Here is an 18486-nt window from a genome sequence, read left to right on the forward strand (position 1 = left end):
CTATCAATACATGTGTGCAGGTTCCAGTCTTACTTCTGCCTATGTTTCTGAGACATAAAAGAAAGCTACAGAGCAACGTGCATACTATTTGAGACATGAGTGCGTCAGATTATAATCAATCGAAGGAGCCAAGGGCAATATCCAAGCACCTATGCAATGCAGCAGATCGATAGATGCCAGGGTATAGTCCAAACTCACAGTCAATTGCCGAGACAAGATTGCCGAGTTCGTGGCCTTCGCATAAATAGCATGACTCGAGTCGCGTTTGTCAATCTCTCTTTGTTGTTTTGTTTGTTTGTTTAATCATTCAGCATGGTCCGTGAGACGCCAATACTAGGTGGGTCTGACTGGCATACGCTTCTCAATAGCTGACAGTCATCGCCAGGCCTCAGCGAGAGATGGTCTCTATCCCGACACAACGTCGGATCGCCCATTACAGTCGTCTACCACGCGTCCCTGCCTGCAGGTGTGATTTCAGAAGATGATCTCAAGAAGGCAGTGGTGGAATTAAGCAATGCATACCCGATTCTCCTATGTGGCGTGGAGGGTGCCAACACCCGACATCCTAGATATGTGAAGAGGGAAAACATGGGCTCAAATGATATAGTGAAGGTTGTAGAGCTAGAAGAAGAGAATACCTTGTCGGATCTAGTAGATAGGGGAGTCATTGAAGGAAAATCTCTCAGTCCATCGTCTGGTCCTTTGTGGAGACTTCAACTTCACCGTTTCATTACTTCAACCACTCGTCCTCCAAGAGACAGAATCGTCCTGCTCATTGACCATATCTTGTGTGATGGATTGGGTGCCAGAAACCTGTTTACAGACCTGCTAGGAAGCCTTTCGGGTACACCTATTCCTTCCCAGCCTGAAGGCTTACCCTCTCGGCTGGATGATACAGTGGATCTGAAGCCAGAGAATGAGGATGCACCTCCTATCTCATCCACCATTGCCTCACACCTCAAGTCAATTACTCAGCAAGCGACGTCATACGTTTCACTTGCTCCGACATACAATAAATTCCCTCTGAAACCCGATGCTGATTATAACTCGATCACCGCACCGCAGCAGTTCAGTGAATTCGACCTATCACCATCGGAACTGTCGGCGTTGCTGTCCGAGGGGAAGAAGCATGGTATCCCTACTATACACCCCGTCATACATATCGCCTGTCTTGTAGCACTATATCGTGCCATCACACCTTCAGCCGCTTGGACTTTCGACACCAGTGTACCTATATCTGACAGAAGAGAGGATCTTGGTCATCCTCGAGCCACAGGCAACTACGTCACGTTCCACTTCTCCACGGACCGGATGAATCAATCGACACTATTTTGGAAGCATGTCCGAGATTTCTCCACCGAGCTGCGCCAGCCCAGAACTAAAGTCGTCGCGAGAAAGACCTTGGGCAAATTGGCGTTGATCAACGATGATCAACCTGAGGACGGCGACTCGTCTTTATGGGAAGAATATCTTAGAAAATTGGTCAATGACCCTAGCGGACCTCACAAACTATCTCTAGCTGTGTCGAACGTTGGGATCATAGACGTACCAACGTCCGGCAAACTAGCAGGGCAGGTACAAGACGTCTACTTCAGTCAAGCGGCTTCGGCCATGGGCGGGTGTGCGGTGGTCAGCGTGAGTAAAGGTGGTTTCCTCATATAATAGAGTATAGCTGACCTGTTGCTGCAGATCGTAACCACGAAAGGTGGTCCCATGACTATATCCATCTGCTCAAAAATCGGATCATTTCCTCCCGGTGTTTTCGAATTGTTCTCACAACAACTGAAACCTATACTTCAAGCTGTAGCTCGAGGAGACATATGCGAGGACACAGCAGCGGGAGATGCGATTCCTGGTTTGCTTTAGATTCGGTACATACGAGAATCTATCAATTGCAGAGTGTACGCTTAGAAACCATAGAAATAAGATAAATAGAGCCTATAATCCGCATGAACATGCAGGACTGGTGGATGATACGAATTGAAGCGATTTAAGAGTACTCGAAATGACCATGTAAGGCTTATGGATATAAATTCTTAGGTTGGATCAAAGGTGAAGTCGCCGTTGCTGATGGTACCTTCCGACCTCACATCACATCCTAGACCTTGAGTCTTTCGACTGGACTGCTATTCAGAGTACCATCTTGACCGTCCTCAGCGGCTTTGGTGTCGATGATCTCCCCTCCAATATCCGGTGAATCCACATATTCCTCATCGATCTTACTTTTGTGCCTCAATTCTCTCTCATGCAGGAACTTGACAAGGACCAGGAGGACCAAAGTAATGAGAACGACTGAGGGCGTCGGATCAGCTCCACTCCCTAATCATGTGCATTACTCACAAGCAAAGTTCGTTGGGAAACCTTTTCTAAAAGTAGGCGCATCCGTTTGCTTGAAGATCAAGAGCGGGATCCAAGCACTCATGACGTATTGCAGACCGTTACTCATACCAATAACCAAAGCTAACAAGAGGGAACTTAGCGACAGTCAACCCTCGAAAAAGAAAGTGCTCACCTCTTTCCAGTGGATCAGCTGAACAGATTTCCGACCACCAAGAGTAGATCACGGCTGTCATGAGCTGTACACCGAGAGTCATGAAGGCGAACTGTTTCAGCTTGTAGTTCTCCGGCCATACCGCTAAGATACCGCATGGGATCGCCCCGTAAAGCATGGGACCGAAGGTGAACCAGAATCTACTCCCAGTATAATCACTGAGGAATCCGTAGAGCAGTGTCGTGACAGCCTGAATCACGGAAATGAATGTGGGGAGAATATTGATGAGTTCGACGGAATACTTCTTAGTGGATTCTGTTGAAAGGTCAACGGAGTTCTGAAACAATATGCTAACCTCAACTCACTTAGGTAAATCCCAAAGTAGCTGGAACCGGCACACTGGGAAAGCGTCAGCTTACATTATCGGATACCCGGCGAAACACTCACACTCAAACCATAGAAGATGTAGGTCAACGGAAGAAGGTAGATATCTGTGACTGGGTCAGCTACGTACGCCATAACACCCGATGAAAGAGCGCCTGTTTGACTTACGCCAATTGGAGAAGATCTTCTTCAATACTGATCTACTGAAAAGACCGTTCGACTGAACTCTCTTGACCTTGCGCATTCGTTCTTGAGCTAACTCAAACTCTTCATCCGTAAGATACCATCTCTTCCCTGTTGTTGGATAATCGGGAAGAACAAAGAAGACGAGTAAGCCGCAAGGAAGGGTGATGATCTGTTGGTCGCGACAATCGCTTTGCTCAGTACATCGACCTCAACCCGTGACTCCTTGGGAGACTCACTCCGCAAATAATGCTGCAACACGATCATGTCAGCTTCGCCGATAGCTCTGCGCGTTCCGAGATCGCTTACTACAACCATCTCCAACCTTCCATCCCAGCATGTCCGTTGAGAGTCTTGTATACTGCCGCCTCTGCTCGACTTTAGTATGATTACCAAACACAGGAGGGATGTGCTCACGCATATACCCGGCAAACGCCACACCTGCGGGAGCGGTGAAGTGGAAAATTGCAGTCCTGTGTCGATCAGCTTTGTCGTTCTGCTGGTTAACTCACCTCTTGGCTAACTCAGTAGGGGTGTACCATGATCCCTTCATACGATACCGATTAGCCATGCAATAACTGATTGTCATGTGACACACTTACCAGAAGATAGAGGCCGACGGGGAAGAAAGCACTTTCAAAGATACCGACTAAGAATCGAAGTCCATACATTGTGCTTGTGTTCTTAGCACCTGCTTGTGCGAATCTACACAAGGTGTGAGGACTACGAGTAACATGCACACGCGGTAGATCGGCTACTCACGTAAAAGCGGCCCATGCGACTTCACAGCCACCGAGCCATAAGGATGGTCGGACTTTTTGCACGATCAACTATCGGAGCCAGAATATACGATCAACAACGTATCTATCATCACCTCGGCATCGTACCAACTCACAGTCGATGGGATTTGCATAAGGGCATAAGCGGCGGTATACAACGACGTCGCATAGCTGAATTACGCGTTAGCAAACTGCCACCTAACGAAAGATTGCACTCACGTAAGTTGATTACCGTTCCACTCGAGCTCTTCTTTCAATCCACTAACATAGGCATTGTTGAGATTATTTTGGTCAAGATATTTACAGAAAAAACCTTTCGTTGAAATAGGAGTTAGCGGAATATCGTTGACAATAAACCGATCAACTCACCCAGACATAGACATGTGAGCATAGCGGTGTCTAGCTTCCATAATAGTCGTCTTTCGGCGGGGGACTTGAGAAGGGTGTCACTATCCCATATGAAACTCCTGAATCTCAGCCAGGGGGACTGCTTGGTCTGCTTGCTTATTGCAACCTCGGTGGTTGTTGGAGCCACATTGTCAACGTCGAGCGCGGCAGACATATTGGATCTGGTTGAACGATGTTGACCTAACTTTACATGCCATTCAAATCCCTTCACTTGACAAGAAACGCATGACTATATATACCTCTTGGTAGTCTCTAAGTAAGGAACAAGCGATGAGGTGCTTTCGCTCAGAAAAACCGGTCTTAACCATGGGATAGATCGTTGACATGTGATGACGAACGATTTCGTGATAAGGAAAAAAGCGGAATTTGCCGTGATCTTATCTTTGTCTTGCGGATCTGTGGACATCGTGATTGGGCAATCACCAGATTGAATAGTCAAGAGATGAAATGCTCCTAGGAATGTGCTTCATGGGGAGTGGGGAGACGATATCATAGGAAGATCTCAACGAGTGTAAATGAATTTCTTCTGCCAAAGCTTCATGCGAACGGTGATTACTGCATAACTGCATTCCTCTTCATTCCTCACTATATTTAGCGACTACCAATATCATATTCATTCATGCCTCTTACACATGTCCAGACTACGAACCACAATCAGCGAGAGAGAACAGTAGAGCACCATGAGAGGACTTACGATAGACCTAGGAGCGTATGGCTCATCGATATAAGCTTTCTCTTCAGGGGTGAGTTTGACATCAAGAGCGCCTATATCTGTTTTCAGCTTTTGTTTCGGTGGAAGTGAAGGTCTTCTACTCACCTATGAGCTCTTTCAAATTATCAAGACTGGTAGAACCGACTATAGGAGCAGTGATGAAATCGTTGCTCAACGACCAAGCCAGTGCTACTTGAGCCATACTGATCCCCTTCTTCTTGGCAATCTCTTCGACCCGCTCGTTGATGGCTTTACGAGAATCATCAGGTTTGTCGTGCCCCCGCCCTTTATAGTTGCTATGAGATAGCTGGGTCAGCGGTAATTCATGCACTTGAACGATTACTCACGCATCAGTTTTAACTCTCACAGTCTCTTCCGCGTTCCATGGTCTAGCTAAGAAACCACGGCAAAGGGGGGACCAAGGGATACAGCCTACATTGAGCAGCTGAAGGGTATATGTGAGTTTGTATATGCCTTGAGACGTATGGAAGGTACCCACTTTGAGCGTTGGCATCATCTCACGCTCCTCCTCTCTATACGCAGCGTTGTGGAAGTTTTGCATGCTGATGAATGGGGTTAACTTGTTGTTGATCGCATAGTCTATTGGAAACCGTCAGCAATTCGACTGGGACCTCCTTCATATGGACTCACTTTGCATGGCCTGGAATTGGTAGGCCCAGCAACTATAGTATATCTCCCGTTCAGTTCTGAATCATAGTGCGTAGTAAAAGAGATGCCTCACCTTGACATTCCGATGTATCTGACCCAGCCTTTTTGCACGACATCATGTAAAGCTTGTATCTGAATTCAACATCAGTCCTGGCATCTATTATCAATGGATCAAGACCTTACCGTCTCGGCAATAGGTGTATCGTAGTCGAATCTGTAACAGTCGATCAGCATCTCTAAATGCATGCGAGTAATCCAGCACTTACCGATGACATTGCAATACATCAATATAATCAAGTTGTAATCGCTTCAAAGAAGCTTGAACAGCCTCAAAGATATGCTACATTGTCAGCTGGGCTTGCACTAAAATCACGTACCTTTCGACTAAGCCCTCTGCCGTTGGGATCGACTTTTGCTCCTGATCCTGGTCGGATGACAGGGTTGAAAAGCTATGACCATGTCAGCAGATGCTGAATTGCAAGTCTCGGACACTTACCTTGGTGAGAACTACGATGCTCTCCCTCGGGGCCTGTCAAACGTATCAGCAGAACTTCAGTGATCGTTGCATTTAGCATCACTCACACCAATCTCCTTGATAGCTTTGCCAAGTACCTCCTCAGACACACCTCCAGAGTATCTATATCGTTCCCCTCTGTTAGATTTCCAATCTTGTCATATTTTTCAAAACTTACACATCTGCGGTACTGAGTTCCCCGTCAGCGATGGCCTTCTGGTATGGATAGGATGGAATCTCACTCAAAAGTATTGATCCCAGCTTCGTAAGCATATCTAATATGTTCGATACTGGTCTTCTCATCAAGTACCCATTGTTGCCATCTGACAATCCTCTGTTAGCCGAGCTACAAGGTATAGATGATCTGGCAGACTCACTCGGGTGTTCCATACGCTTGAATCGAGCCGATTTCAGCTGCTGAGCTCAGAAGTGAGGAGAAAACTTACACATGCATCCCCTACAAGTATCCTGATCAGTAATGTGAATAGCGGAAGAGTGTATAGATGACTCACAAGATCAATCTTGATACCTTGAGACCAGAAGTTCCAAGACGGACTATCGGGAAGTTTTGTTTGTGTTAGCTAGTCCCTTGTCGTTGAGTGATTGGGGTACACACCATACGGGATCTGCACTTTGTTTTCTGTAGACATTTTGACTTTTCACCTTTCGAGCTTGGACGAGTTAGAAGGAAACAAACAGATAAGTTACTGATCTCACGATCAGATCAACCTTGATAGTAGCCCCTGCCCAACCCAAAAAAGTGGAAAGGAGATGAGGTACCTCTGACCGGTCTTATGCGGGCCGAGGAGATAACGTCGTAGCACGTGACGACGAAACCGATCAGAACAACGGTGACGACCGACTAGGTCGTCGAGAGTTGTACGTAGAGGTGAGGTGTCATAGATATATGATCCCAGCAATAAAGAAGCAGTCTACAGACATGGTAGACGATGGCAGATTAAGACCCAAAAACCCAAGTGTATGCATCAGATCTTTATGTATTCTATCTATACTATCTAAATATCAACAATGCACTTAAGCTCTGGCTACAACGCCCCAGAATTCAATCACCTAATAACCCTTCTCCGGATCAACTTTGTTGATTGGTTTGCCTCCCTCGCGTACCCTTTTTACATTCTCCAACAACAAATCAGCTCCAACCTCGAAATAACCCTTCACGTTGGAAGAAGTGTGAGGGGTGATAGTGACCAGTGGGTGGGTGTATAAAGGGTGACCGTCGGTTAAAGGCTCTGGGTCTGTCACGTCCAGTGCAGCACCGGAGAGATGGCCTTGGTCGAGAGCTTTGATAAGTGTTTCTATGAGAGATTACGTCGCTGTCAGTGATTGTCATTAGAACAAGGGAGTGATAGGACGATGAGATCAATTGATGTCATCGTATCACTCACCAGACTTGAACAGGTCACCTCTTCCTACGTTGATCAAGATAGCATCTTTGGGTAATGCCTCTAAAGTTTCCCGAATGGTCAGATGTGTACGTATTGTAGCGGCCGCGCGTTGTGCTCACCGAAATGCTCATCCTTCAACAAATCTACAGTCTGAGGGGTGGACGGCAAACTAGCAATCAAGATATCCGATTTGCTCAAGAAAGTCTTGAAAGACTGGAGATCATTGGTCGAATAGTAAGCCGATGGAATCACACCTAAATCAATACAGCATCAGCATCATGTATGATCATGAAGCAAGACAACCTTTGCCAAGGGAAATTACGAGAATGCTCACCCTCTTCATCGCCTGTTCCAGGGATGATGAATCCTTCGTCCTTTCTTTTCTCCCCAGTCGAGTTCGCAGCGATGACATTCACGTTGAAAGCTTTAAGGAGTCTAGCTGTCTCTCTGGCGATATGTCCGTAACCTAGCAATCCAGCGGTTTTGCCGTACAGCGTTCTTCCAGAGTTGCCGAAATCTCCAGGAGGGGGAGGTGGAAGTTGAGGGATCTCTCGAACCCATTTTTGCGTGTGCTATAAAAGTAGAGCCGGTAGTCAGCGGGAGCAACCCTTCAGAGCACTTGATGACACGAAGAGAAGTATACAAACTTACTCTGAGATTGTAAGTTTGCAGATAAAGGTGCATGTACACTAAGCTCCAGTTTGATCACTCAGCACTCCTCCTCCATGAATTGTCCGTACAGCAGCGTGCGTGATAATATCATTAATGTATCACTCACAGCTGATACTTTGCGACAGGATCCATTGGGGTATACTCAACGAATGGATACCTGACGCAGAGGAGATGGTGATCTGTTTTAAGGCTTGTTCGCTGTTGAGTGCTGGTGATTTCAGAGCGGTGTTTGCTCCGGCTGCAAGTGGACAAATGATATATATGAACAAGGTTCCCTTCACTTGATACGGACAGGGATACATGGGTGGAGACCGAACATCGTCAAGCTGGGGAAAAGATGATATCGTCTCCATATGAGGGATCTCATATTTGAAAGAAGGACACTCAAGCTCACCACTTGTCAATTGAACCAATCTCAAATTCGGTATATCCTCGAACTTCAGATACTCAGGTATACCCGTATAGTTACTGTACCATACATCTGCTTTCTCCGCCAGCTCCTTGGGTACTTTTTCTTTACCAGCAGGGGGAAAGTGATGTACCAACCTGAAGTGCGTCTTCACCTCTGCGAGCTTCTCAGGGGAGAGGGGACAGGTGATGATGAGGTTGGAGAGGGAGGGGGCCATCATGTTTACGTCGGAGTGGTGATTGTCTATCAAGCCAACTGGATTACATGGATTGAGGTGGTTGATCGAATGACTACAATGAGTGCAACAGGTAGAAAAGTGGATGGAAAAGTGAGATCCGGATGTTCGGTGTTTGTATGCTTCGGATTCGGGTTTGACCGATGATAGGATGGAGTGATAAGTCATCATCGGATCATCCAATCACGCCATATCCAACTCGTTCGAGATTTCATCCATCTGGTAAAGCAAATAGCTTGTAGAATTATACAAGACGATGAATATGGTAAGATGTTTGTATGTGCATCATAGTTTATATTCACCACTACATGGTTTCTAGCACACTCTATGATAACACCACCTCACCCCTGAGCCTCCTCATTCCCATAAGCGTTCGATTTATGTTTGGGTATGAAATTGAACCCGTCGTCTACTTTACCCAAGAACATCTCCGAAATCTTGACCCAATCATTGGAGAAAGGTGAACTGAGTAACGTCTCCAACTCGTTCCTTCCCCTGTATGCTGGTGGTCTCTCATTCAACTTGGCTGGTAATCTCTCTAGGATACCCAAGGGGACATAACGACATTGGAAAGATAGAGCTTCACATAAGAATCGTCGGGTGGTGTTGATACCTTGAGTGTCTGATCCCCAGTGAGATAGACCGAATTCAGCGTACTGGGGTAAGAACATAATTATCAGTGAGGATATATCAATAAAATCCTAAAGGATGATACGCCAAACAACCCCTCACTCACCTTTCGAATACCCTCCAACCTCTCCGTAGCGGATATGTCCCATTCCCTCCTCTCCTTGATCTCAGTGAATATCCAAGGTTTGATCAAAGCACCTCTAGCAACCATCACTCCGTCCACACCTGATTTCTCCATCTCTTCGTAATACCCCTGAGCAGAGAAGCAATCTCCGTTTCCGAATATAGGTACTGGTGCTAAGTTTGCATCTTTCAGTGATTCCCTCAGTGTCTCGGCGCATGTTTTGATATAGTCCCAATCGGCCAACTTCGAGTAACGCTGCTGCCTGGATCTACCATGAAGCTATGTACAACCATTCATCAGTTGACGTCCTTGGGAACTATGGTGAATCACCGCCAACAGACTCACAGTCAAAGCACCCGCACCCCACTGAGTAGCGAATCGAGGTATGAGTTTGTGAGCATTCGGCTTTCCGTTGGCAACACCGGTTCGCTATGAGTCATTCTGTCAGCCGTTCACCGTTCGTGTAACCTAGATTAGTTCTGCAAAGTGCTTACGAATTTCACGGTGAGCGGTACTGTTCGGGACCAGAGAATGTCAGTTGTTTGTGGGGCATGACATTCACTGCCAACTCACTGTCCCCCAAGGCTCGGTTCATTCCCACCATCATCTTAGCCAAACGTCCAGGAGCGTCCATCACTATTTGAGGGCAGTCAGATGTCAGTTTGAGCCATACGATCCCGATCCAAGATCCACTCACAAGCACTTCCGGCACCTTGATTGAACACCAAGTCGATTGGACAGCCCTGTCATGGCAAATCAGTACCGTACTCCAGTCGAAGTAGTATTTATACAACTTACCATGTTTATATCCACAAAGTCTACTCCTCCATGTAAAGTATTCTTGATCAATTCCGCAGCAGGTACCATCCTATTTGCGAAACCGCCTGCTAATTGAACACCAAACATCTTCTCACTCTCGTGTCTTCTGCATAAAGCCCATTCATCGTTATGTCCTGACACTAAAGGTTGCGCCAACGCCATTTCCGATATGGTGATAGTCGCTCCGTAGTCCACGCAAAGTCGACGGAATGGCTAGGTATGATTTGACAAAGATCAGCAGGTGCAGGTATACAGTGTGTAATGTTCTGATGTTATATGAAATAGAAAGGTGAACGACCACTTACCAGATTGCCAACCGTAGTCAATGGAGCCAGATACCTTCCTCCTTCCCAATTCAACCTCTTCTTCTCTTCAGGTCTTAGCGGAACATCCATAACTTCGCTTTCTCCAACAATATAACCCTTTTCTTCCTCTTTCTCTTTTTCCACATTGGCCCCATCCCCGTTCAAACCGTCTTCTTCATTGTTCATAGCCGCCTCCTCTGACACATTCATAGCTGATTCTTCGTCCATAGGTGAAACGGCCTTGCGTTTGTTCTTGGGCTGTTTGGAATTATATTTGGGTTTGGAATTGGATAGAGTGAATGGTTTCTCAGGTTCAACTTTGGATAGATACGCTCGGGAGAAGGGGAAGTCGTACTAAGTATATGAAGAAATAAAGTAAGTTTTACATTTCGTGCGATAAATCAGTGTAGTATCTCAATGTAATTGGAATCAACCCCAAGAGAGTATCAATTATTACCCACCTCATTCCTCTTCAGACTACTTATAACATCCCAATCGACCCAATTCGTCTCGCCATGCTTCCATTTACTGCCCTCTTTCTCGCCAGTCGACAGGTTGAGTAACTCCCATTCACCCAATCGAGTGATAGGTCCTGACGGAGTCGATGCACCATTTTCCCCAGACTGATCCTGTATCTTCTTAACGTGACCACCTAAAAACCTACACCTCCAACCATAAGGACAATAACCCAGGTCTTTCAGTACAGGACACGTAGTCGATAGATTTATTCTACTTCCTGTTATATCTTCACCACCTTTATCTTCCTTATCTTCCACATAGGGAGGTTGATCTTGGAGTTTACCATCGAAATTTAGATATACATCTTTAGGTTTGATCTCGAAATACCCATCCCAACTATGAGCGAATTTACATGATTCCCCCCTCTCGCAAGATCCGGTCGTTTCCCATGCTTTGCATATCTTGGCGTTGGTCTCTCTGATCACTGGGAAATGCCTAGCCTTGTTCTGGCCTTTACGTTCTTTCTTATTTGGTTTACGTCGTTTGTTATCCCTAGCATCGCCTGATCCCGAGGTCGTAACTCCTTCAGCCAGATCGTCGGTGTCGAGATTGTTCAATGCGGAGGTGGATGATGAGTCGACAGTGGGTGTCTGGTGTATCAGGTATCTACATTGCGGTCGTTAGTAGGAAAATTAGAGGGTAGATGGATGTTACTCACTCTGGTTTGATGGGTGCTGTCCCCGCTGGGAGTGGTCTGGCAGACAAAGACGTCTCTGGTCTGGCCGTGGCGGTAGAGTCTGTCGATGGGGGTTCTGCTATGGTCGACATTGTGCTTATTTCTATTGGGCTGCTATGAATAAGAAAGAGTATGACCATAAACATCTCTTCTTCAGTCTTTATCGTTGAAAATTCTTATGCTGGAATATGGGATGTCACTATGCGGGGCACCAATCTTGATGTAATTACGTAATTTGAGTGCTCTACCAACCAAAAGCGGACATGGGTTCCACGACACCACCCCCTGACATTTCATACTAAACATACATTCCATATCATTCTTCTTCTACTCATCACATACATCTCTAATTCATACATCCATACCACACTCGTCCCCTCCCCTTCTACCCAGCTCGGCTCCTCTCTCACCTGGTAACTCGGTCAAAATGGGTTGTAAGTGTGCTTCTGCTATTTGTTATCGTCGAGTGACACGTCAAACACAAACCCTGGAGCTGACCCTACTCTACTCGTATTACCCAGTCCGCTTCCTCGAGCTCGTTCGACCTTTCATGAGCATCCTCCCAGAGGTCACTGCTCCCGAGAAGAAGGTATGTCCACTTATGAGACTGTTTGTTATCATAACATAGGCTGATGACATATGACTGATGAATAGGTCGTATTCAACCATAAAGTGTTATGGACAGCTACCACCCTACTCATCTTCTTGGTCTGCTCTCAAGTACCTCTGTACGGTATCATGTCATCGGACAGTTCAGATCCACTGTACTGGCTCAGAGCGATCTTGGCTTCCAACAGAGGTACATTGATGGAATTGGGTATCACACCGATCGTCACTTCCGGTATGATCATGCAATTGCTCGCTGGAGCTCAGTTGATCGACGTCGATTTCAGCTTGAAAGATGATAGAGCGTTGTTCGGAGCTGCTCAAAAATGTGAGTGTATATTACTCGGGGATAACAGTGTTGCGTCGATATCATTCCCCTTCATTCATCATGATGTACATGTCTTCCGTATCCTATACTCAATATAATCACATTGGCCTTTGTCCATCAACTAGCAATGGGATCATGCTGACCCAATCACCCCAGTATTCGCCATGATCATCGCCCTCGGTCAAGCCACCGTCTACGTCCTCACCGGTCTCTACGGTTCCCCCTCTTCCCTCGGTCCCGGTGTCTGTCTCCTCTTGATCCTCCAACTCGTCTCCTCGTCACTCATTGTCATCCTTCTCGATGAACTCCTCACCAAGGGTTACGGTCTCGGATCTGGTATCTCCTTGTTCATCGCTACCAACATTTGCGAGTCGATCATCTGGAAGGCCTTCTCCCCTAACACCGTCAACACCGGGAGAGGACCAGAATTTGAAGGTGCTATCATTGCTCTCTTCCACTTGCTTTTCACTTGGAACGACAAGACCAGAGCTCTTAAAGAAGCCTTTTACAGGGAAAGATTACCAAACGTTATGAACTTGTTGGCTACGGTGGTAGTCTTCGCTTTGGTCATCTACCTACAAGGATTCAGAATCGAAATCCCAATCAAATCTTCCAAGATGAGAGGTCAAAGGGGTTCATACCCCGTCAAGCTCTTCTACACCTCCAACATGCCAATCATGTTGGAATCCGCTTTGACTTCCAACGTGTTCTTGATCAGTCAAATGTTATCGTCAAGATTCCCCAACAACTTCTTGGTTAGATTGTTAGGAGTTTGGGAGGTGAGTCGAAACATGTCACATCTCTTTTCGTCTGCGTTTCTACGGTATAGTCAATGCTGATTCTCTTTTTTTCCATTACCACAGCCAATGGAAGAAGTACCCTCTCAACTCTCCGCCGTCTCCGGTATCGCCTACTACATGTCCGCTCCTCACTCCTTGACCAAAGCGATCCAAGATCCATTCCACACCGTCGTCTACATCGCATTCATCGTCACCGCCTGTGCCATCTTCTCCAAAACCTGGATCGAAGTCTCAGGTTCGGGACCAAGAGACGTCGCCAAGCAACTCAAAGATCAAAACATGACTCTTGCCGGACACCGAGAAGCGTCAATCTACAAGGAACTCAAGAGGGTCATCCCCACCGCTGCTGCTTTTGGAGGTGCTACTCTCGGTTTACTCTCGGTCTTGGCTGATATGATGGGCGCTCTCGGAAGTGGTACGGGTATTTTGATGGCCACCACCATCATCTACGGATGTGAGTGTATATGGTCCTCGAGGTTGGACAATGACAGTTGCTGATTCGTGTGATTCACGTAGACTTCGAGTTAGGCGTTAAAGAGAACTCTGGTCTCGATGCCGCTGGTTTGGGTGATTTACGTGAGTCATTTCACTGGAATATCTTGATTACCTTGCTGACTCACGCGACCCCAATCCATACAGTCTTCTAAGAGTGGTCAAATCTACGAAATCAGTATTCCATAATTCCTCTCATCGGCGAAAATTAGTAGTCAGATGGAGGGAATGATCAAAATCAACGGTTTAATCAAGGAAAAAGCAGAGTGTCAGCGGGAAGCAGGGCTATGGTGAGAGATTAATCGAGAAGTGGAGTGTGTATCGGAAGATGAGGATGTCAAGATGTTTCACCCTGGTGGACCAGTCATGGTAGGGTGTGCAGAAGGGCAGGAGCAAAAACCAGAAAAGAAAAGAGACCAAAAGCACATTTACGGATCAATCGAAACATTGCATTTTATTCTATCCTCTAACAAAAATATATATGTTACACCTTCGATACAAGTCGTGAATGAATACATTGCATCAACGTCGTATTTGACTGAGTAGTGGTTGCTATCCGAATATATTGGATAGCATCATGGCTTCTCAACGAGAAATTCGAGAGCATCTGTCTTTGTGTCTGATCATACTGTCTCAACACCTCATCCTGTTTCCACTGCAGCTTGATATATTCATCGACTCGATCCTGGCTATTCGGAATGGTCTGAATAGCTGTTTGCGTGCTCATGGACCTTCTTCCCATGCATGTTATTCGGAATACTGTGTTGCTATGTCGAGTACTCGGCTAAACTGTTTTTGCACTAAACCATAAGATACCGAGACTCCGGTGAATTCCATGTTTGACCATCCAATCTCACCGTTGATTCGCCCTCCTTATCTCTCATTCTCATAAGCCAAAGCCAAATGCACGGGGTATATATAAAGAGGAAGTGGGAGGAGGATGCGTGAGGGCGGATTGAACACATTTTCATTACTGCATCTTATTCATAGACATCACTCTAGCTAGTCTCAACAATGTCTGATCAACCCAAATACATCGAGAAATTACAATCCATCCCCAAAGAGAAGTTCCTCGTGAGTGTCATCACATCGTAGCAAGAGTAGTCAGGACGACGTAGCTGATGCAATTTCTCCGTACAGTTCGGTCCATCTCCCATCTCTCACTTACCAGGATTGACCAAGCACCTCGGTGGGAAAGTGAACATCTACGCCAAGAGGGAAGATTGTAATTCCGGTTTGGCATATGGTGGTAACAAAGTTAGAAAGGTGAGTTGAACTATTCGATCTTGTGTTCATACTGTGTAATATACATTGAATTATTTCCTGATACCATTGCTATCAGCTCGAATACCTCGTCGCCGACGCTAAATCAAAGGGGTGTGATACACTTGTGTCAGTCGGTGGTGTACAGTCCAACCACACTAGAGCGGTGACTGCTACAGCTGTTGCATCAGGATTGAAGGGTGAGTGACAGTACCAATAGGTCATCCTCCTTATCTTCATCATCTTCGTCCCGACATGTATCATATTGGAAGAGACTGTTCGCTGACAGTCCTTTCCAATCTAAATAGCCGTCACCGTCCAGGAGAAATGGGTGCCCATAGACCCACCTCTATACGCCGAGACTGGTAACATTCTTCTGTCCAGATTGATGGGCGGTGATGTCAGGTTGAACCAAGAGACTTTCGATATCGGTCACAAGGCTGCTACGGAAGCTGCTTTCAAGGATGTTCAGGATAAAGGTGGTAAACCATAGTGAGTTGGGATTGTTGCCCTTTCGCTCCAAACTCAGACTGATTCTCGCGATTCATGTACCCACAGCTACATCCCAGCCGGTGCTTCCGATCACCCTCTAGGTGGATTAGGTTTCGTCAACATGGTCGTCGAAGTCGCCGAGCAAGAAAAGGCTCTGGGTATATTCTTCGATACCATCGTCGTCTGTTCCGTCACTGGATCGTCCCATGCTGGAACTATCGTCGGTGCCGTAGCGGAAGGTAGGAAGAGGAAAGTGATAGGGATCGATGCTTCTGGTAAACCCGCTCAAACCAAATCTCAAGTCCATCGAATCGCATCCAACACTGCCAAATTGCTAGATGAAGATCTGGTTATTGGAGAGAGTGATGTTATTTTGGATGAAAGGTTCCACGCTGGTATTTACGGTATACCTGATGATGAGACTATCAAAGCGATGAGACGTGAGTTATCTGTGTTCCCCTGGTGTAACCGTCTTATACCAGGATAGTACATGAACAAAGGCTGATACTGATCTATGAATGCTGCTATAGTCGGAGCCAACACCGATGCATTCATCACTGACCCGGTGTACGAAGGTAAGTCATTGGCAGGTATGATCAAGTTGATAGAGGAAGGATCGATCAAAGAGGGGTCCAATGTTTTGTATATCCACTTGGGTGGTCAACCCGCTTTGAATGCTTATTCTTCCTACTTCCCTCATGACTAGAGTGACTAGAGTAGATAGATCGTTGTTATAGTATATAGAATACCGGATTGGATGCATACAACTGAGATAGAATTGGTCCTGTATGCTTCAGATGCTTCATCTCCACCATAGCGAAGTAACCAAGATTAGTGGAGGTGAACCACACAACATGTCAACAAAACAGCATCGATCTCTACCTTCGCGTCTCATTCTCTACAAACGATCATCGCAACCAACCTCTTCCTTCATACACAGCGGTAATCAGTCTGGGTTATTGAAGGTCGGCAAATTGTCCGTCACAATGGCTGCAGCAAGCTCGAGTCAGCTCCAGAATATCTATTACGAGAGGGTCAGTCAACGTTATCTCTGATCCCTCAACATGTCTCCATCAACACCTGTCTCATCGACGTAGCTGATATCTATATATCATATGCACATTTACAGAAGACAGGTACACCGAGACCATGCTACATATGCAATAGGCCCACTACGACAGTGTTAGCGACCCTCAAGACGGAAGATTTCTTGTATACTTGCGATGCACATCTGACGGATAGGTGGGTGAAATCAACATCGACAATGTGGTACACAGCTGATCAACTGCTGCATAATTCATATACAGTGGCTTGTGAGTTAACTCCCGTTGAGAGACTGACCGTACGTCCCCTAACATGACCACGCTTTTATAATAACCACAGCGCATCACCCATCCCTACACCCGCATCTACCCCAGGTCCATCAGCAGACGACATCAAGAAGGTGATAGCGGATTATCATCAGCGAGAGGCTCGTAAATCGGACAAGGGGGATAAGGACAAGGACAAGGATAAAGACAAAGATGAGAAAGAGAAGGATAAGGAGAACGATAAGAAAACAGTAGATTCACCTAAATCACCTTCGACACCTTCCATACCTACTTCGTCGATACCTCAAAATCCGACTCATCGCAAATTTCAATTACACAGGCATATATTCGAGATGAGGAAGAACGAGCTGAGGAGGAAAGAGCAGGGCAATAAAGCAAAGGAGGTGTCGAAAGGTGAGTCCGTACTCCTAATCAGTTCACAATCCGTCGATGGCGTATATCATTTCAATCACCGTTCGACCTCGATTCCTGCATCATGCCTCACAGCATCCACCCAGTCTGATTTGTGTCCGTATACCGTCGCTAACATGAACATTCACCGGACTTATAGGACTACCACAAGTGCCTCGTACGGCTTTTTGAGTGTACCTTCCATGTGCAATTCATGCCTCACGACATCCTCACGACGACTTGCTCCCACAAATCACGTTCCTACAATCCTCCCAAATCAGACGGGTTTCCCCATTCCCGTTTGGAACTAGTTCTCTTTGTTGTATGAATAAAGATCTTCATGGTCATTTGTCTACTTTGAAGGAGATCATCTTATGAAAGGAAGAGGGAGTAATATGACATAATACTGACACTCCTCCTTCCTTCTAACGGTTAACGTTGAATTCATCAATTTCTTCCTCTCGTTGCTTTACTGACGTTGGCAGCACCTTAGCGGCGATGACTGATGGACGTATGTCTGCGAGACCGATAAGTCAGTAATGAATGATCTCTCTCTGCCAAGTCGGTCTCCAGATTGATCGGCTCGGTCATGGAAGCTTGGTCACCACCTCCTTTCATCAATCAGACCCAATCTTGAAACAATTTCGACGCTTAATTGAGGTATGTTCAGGGGAATATACTCATCATCTGGGGAGATTAGGTTGACTTGATAGCATGACCTCGGTCCAGCATCTTCTTTTTCTTGTTGCTCTCAGCAACAAACACTGTCAAGCTAACGTATAAATACTGCAGGTCGGGTGGATGACCCTCTCACTACCTGACCCATCACAATATCAATTACCGTGTAAC

General features: G+C 46.2%; 8 protein-coding genes across 8 annotated transcripts; 4 read left to right on the forward strand and 4 right to left on the reverse strand.

Annotated features, from left to right (window-relative positions):
* Positions 1 to 312: 312 nt before the first annotated feature.
* Positions 313 to 1866, forward strand: L199_008671 (uncharacterized protein; the record flags this gene model as incomplete). Its single annotated transcript, XM_064894350.1, has 3 exons — positions 313 to 337; positions 386 to 1635; positions 1690 to 1866. 3 exons carry the CDS (start codon positions 313 to 315, stop codon positions 1864 to 1866), a joined length of 1452 nt encoding a protein of 483 aa, XP_064750422.1.
* A 232-nt stretch (positions 1867 to 2098) lies between these two features.
* Positions 2099 to 4399, reverse strand: L199_008672 (uncharacterized protein; the record flags this gene model as incomplete). The annotated part of the gene is made up of 15 exons (XM_064894351.1): positions 2099 to 2292; positions 2341 to 2460; positions 2513 to 2806; positions 2857 to 2890; positions 2939 to 2982; positions 3044 to 3230; positions 3298 to 3310; positions 3368 to 3428; positions 3476 to 3531; positions 3583 to 3605; positions 3661 to 3763; positions 3821 to 3888; positions 3954 to 4008; positions 4057 to 4150; positions 4207 to 4399. 15 exons carry the CDS (start codon positions 4397 to 4399, stop codon positions 2099 to 2101), a joined length of 1539 nt encoding a protein of 512 aa, XP_064750423.1.
* Positions 4400 to 4858: 459 nt separating this feature from the next.
* L199_008673 (uncharacterized protein) lies at positions 4859 to 6790 on the reverse strand (the record flags this gene model as incomplete). The annotated part of the gene is made up of 18 exons (XM_064894352.1): positions 4859 to 4870; positions 4940 to 5010; positions 5063 to 5253; positions 5305 to 5402; positions 5457 to 5557; positions 5609 to 5640; positions 5700 to 5758; positions 5810 to 5840; positions 5893 to 5933; positions 6004 to 6075; positions 6123 to 6155; positions 6209 to 6263; positions 6319 to 6330; positions 6383 to 6463; positions 6518 to 6533; positions 6587 to 6597; positions 6653 to 6695; positions 6757 to 6790. The coding sequence occupies 18 exons, from the start codon at positions 6788 to 6790 to the stop codon at positions 4859 to 4861; spliced, it is 993 nt and encodes a 330-aa protein (XP_064750424.1).
* Positions 6791 to 7211: 421 nt separating this feature from the next.
* L199_008674 (uncharacterized protein) lies at positions 7212 to 8844 on the reverse strand (the record flags this gene model as incomplete). Its single annotated transcript, XM_064894353.1, has 7 exons — positions 7212 to 7456; positions 7547 to 7606; positions 7666 to 7800; positions 7881 to 8118; positions 8198 to 8235; positions 8325 to 8456; positions 8613 to 8844. 7 exons carry the CDS (start codon positions 8842 to 8844, stop codon positions 7212 to 7214), a joined length of 1080 nt encoding a protein of 359 aa, XP_064750425.1.
* A 359-nt stretch (positions 8845 to 9203) lies between these two features.
* On the reverse strand, positions 9204 to 12027 carry L199_008675 (uncharacterized protein; the record flags this gene model as incomplete). Its single annotated transcript, XM_064894354.1, has 10 exons — positions 9204 to 9518; positions 9599 to 9895; positions 9962 to 10045; positions 10111 to 10130; positions 10190 to 10252; positions 10314 to 10359; positions 10415 to 10648; positions 10741 to 11094; positions 11202 to 11865; positions 11918 to 12027. The coding sequence occupies 10 exons, from the start codon at positions 12025 to 12027 to the stop codon at positions 9204 to 9206; spliced, it is 2187 nt and encodes a 728-aa protein (XP_064750426.1).
* A 335-nt stretch (positions 12028 to 12362) lies between these two features.
* L199_008676 (protein transporter SEC61 subunit alpha) lies at positions 12363 to 14316 on the forward strand (the record flags this gene model as incomplete). Its single annotated transcript, XM_064894355.1, has 7 exons — positions 12363 to 12369; positions 12457 to 12524; positions 12590 to 12869; positions 13026 to 13648; positions 13733 to 14123; positions 14186 to 14245; positions 14309 to 14316. 7 exons carry the CDS (start codon positions 12363 to 12365, stop codon positions 14314 to 14316), a joined length of 1437 nt encoding a protein of 478 aa, XP_064750427.1.
* Positions 14317 to 15175: 859 nt separating this feature from the next.
* L199_008677 (1-aminocyclopropane-1-carboxylate deaminase) lies at positions 15176 to 16622 on the forward strand (the record flags this gene model as incomplete). The annotated part of the gene is made up of 6 exons (XM_064894356.1): positions 15176 to 15235; positions 15302 to 15427; positions 15504 to 15624; positions 15733 to 15916; positions 15983 to 16356; positions 16447 to 16622. 6 exons carry the CDS (start codon positions 15176 to 15178, stop codon positions 16620 to 16622), a joined length of 1041 nt encoding a protein of 346 aa, XP_064750428.1.
* A 280-nt stretch (positions 16623 to 16902) lies between these two features.
* Positions 16903 to 17829, forward strand: L199_008678 (uncharacterized protein; the record flags this gene model as incomplete). Its single annotated transcript, XM_064894357.1, has 4 exons — positions 16903 to 16950; positions 17046 to 17158; positions 17300 to 17640; positions 17798 to 17829. The coding sequence occupies 4 exons, from the start codon at positions 16903 to 16905 to the stop codon at positions 17827 to 17829; spliced, it is 534 nt and encodes a 177-aa protein (XP_064750429.1).
* Between the last annotated feature and the right edge of the window lie 657 nt (positions 17830 to 18486).

The sequence above is a fragment of the Kwoniella botswanensis genome, chromosome 3 (assembly GCF_036426115.1).
Source record: "Kwoniella botswanensis chromosome 3, complete sequence".
In the NCBI taxonomy this organism is placed as follows: domain Eukaryota; kingdom Fungi; phylum Basidiomycota; class Tremellomycetes; order Tremellales; family Cryptococcaceae; genus Kwoniella; species Kwoniella botswanensis.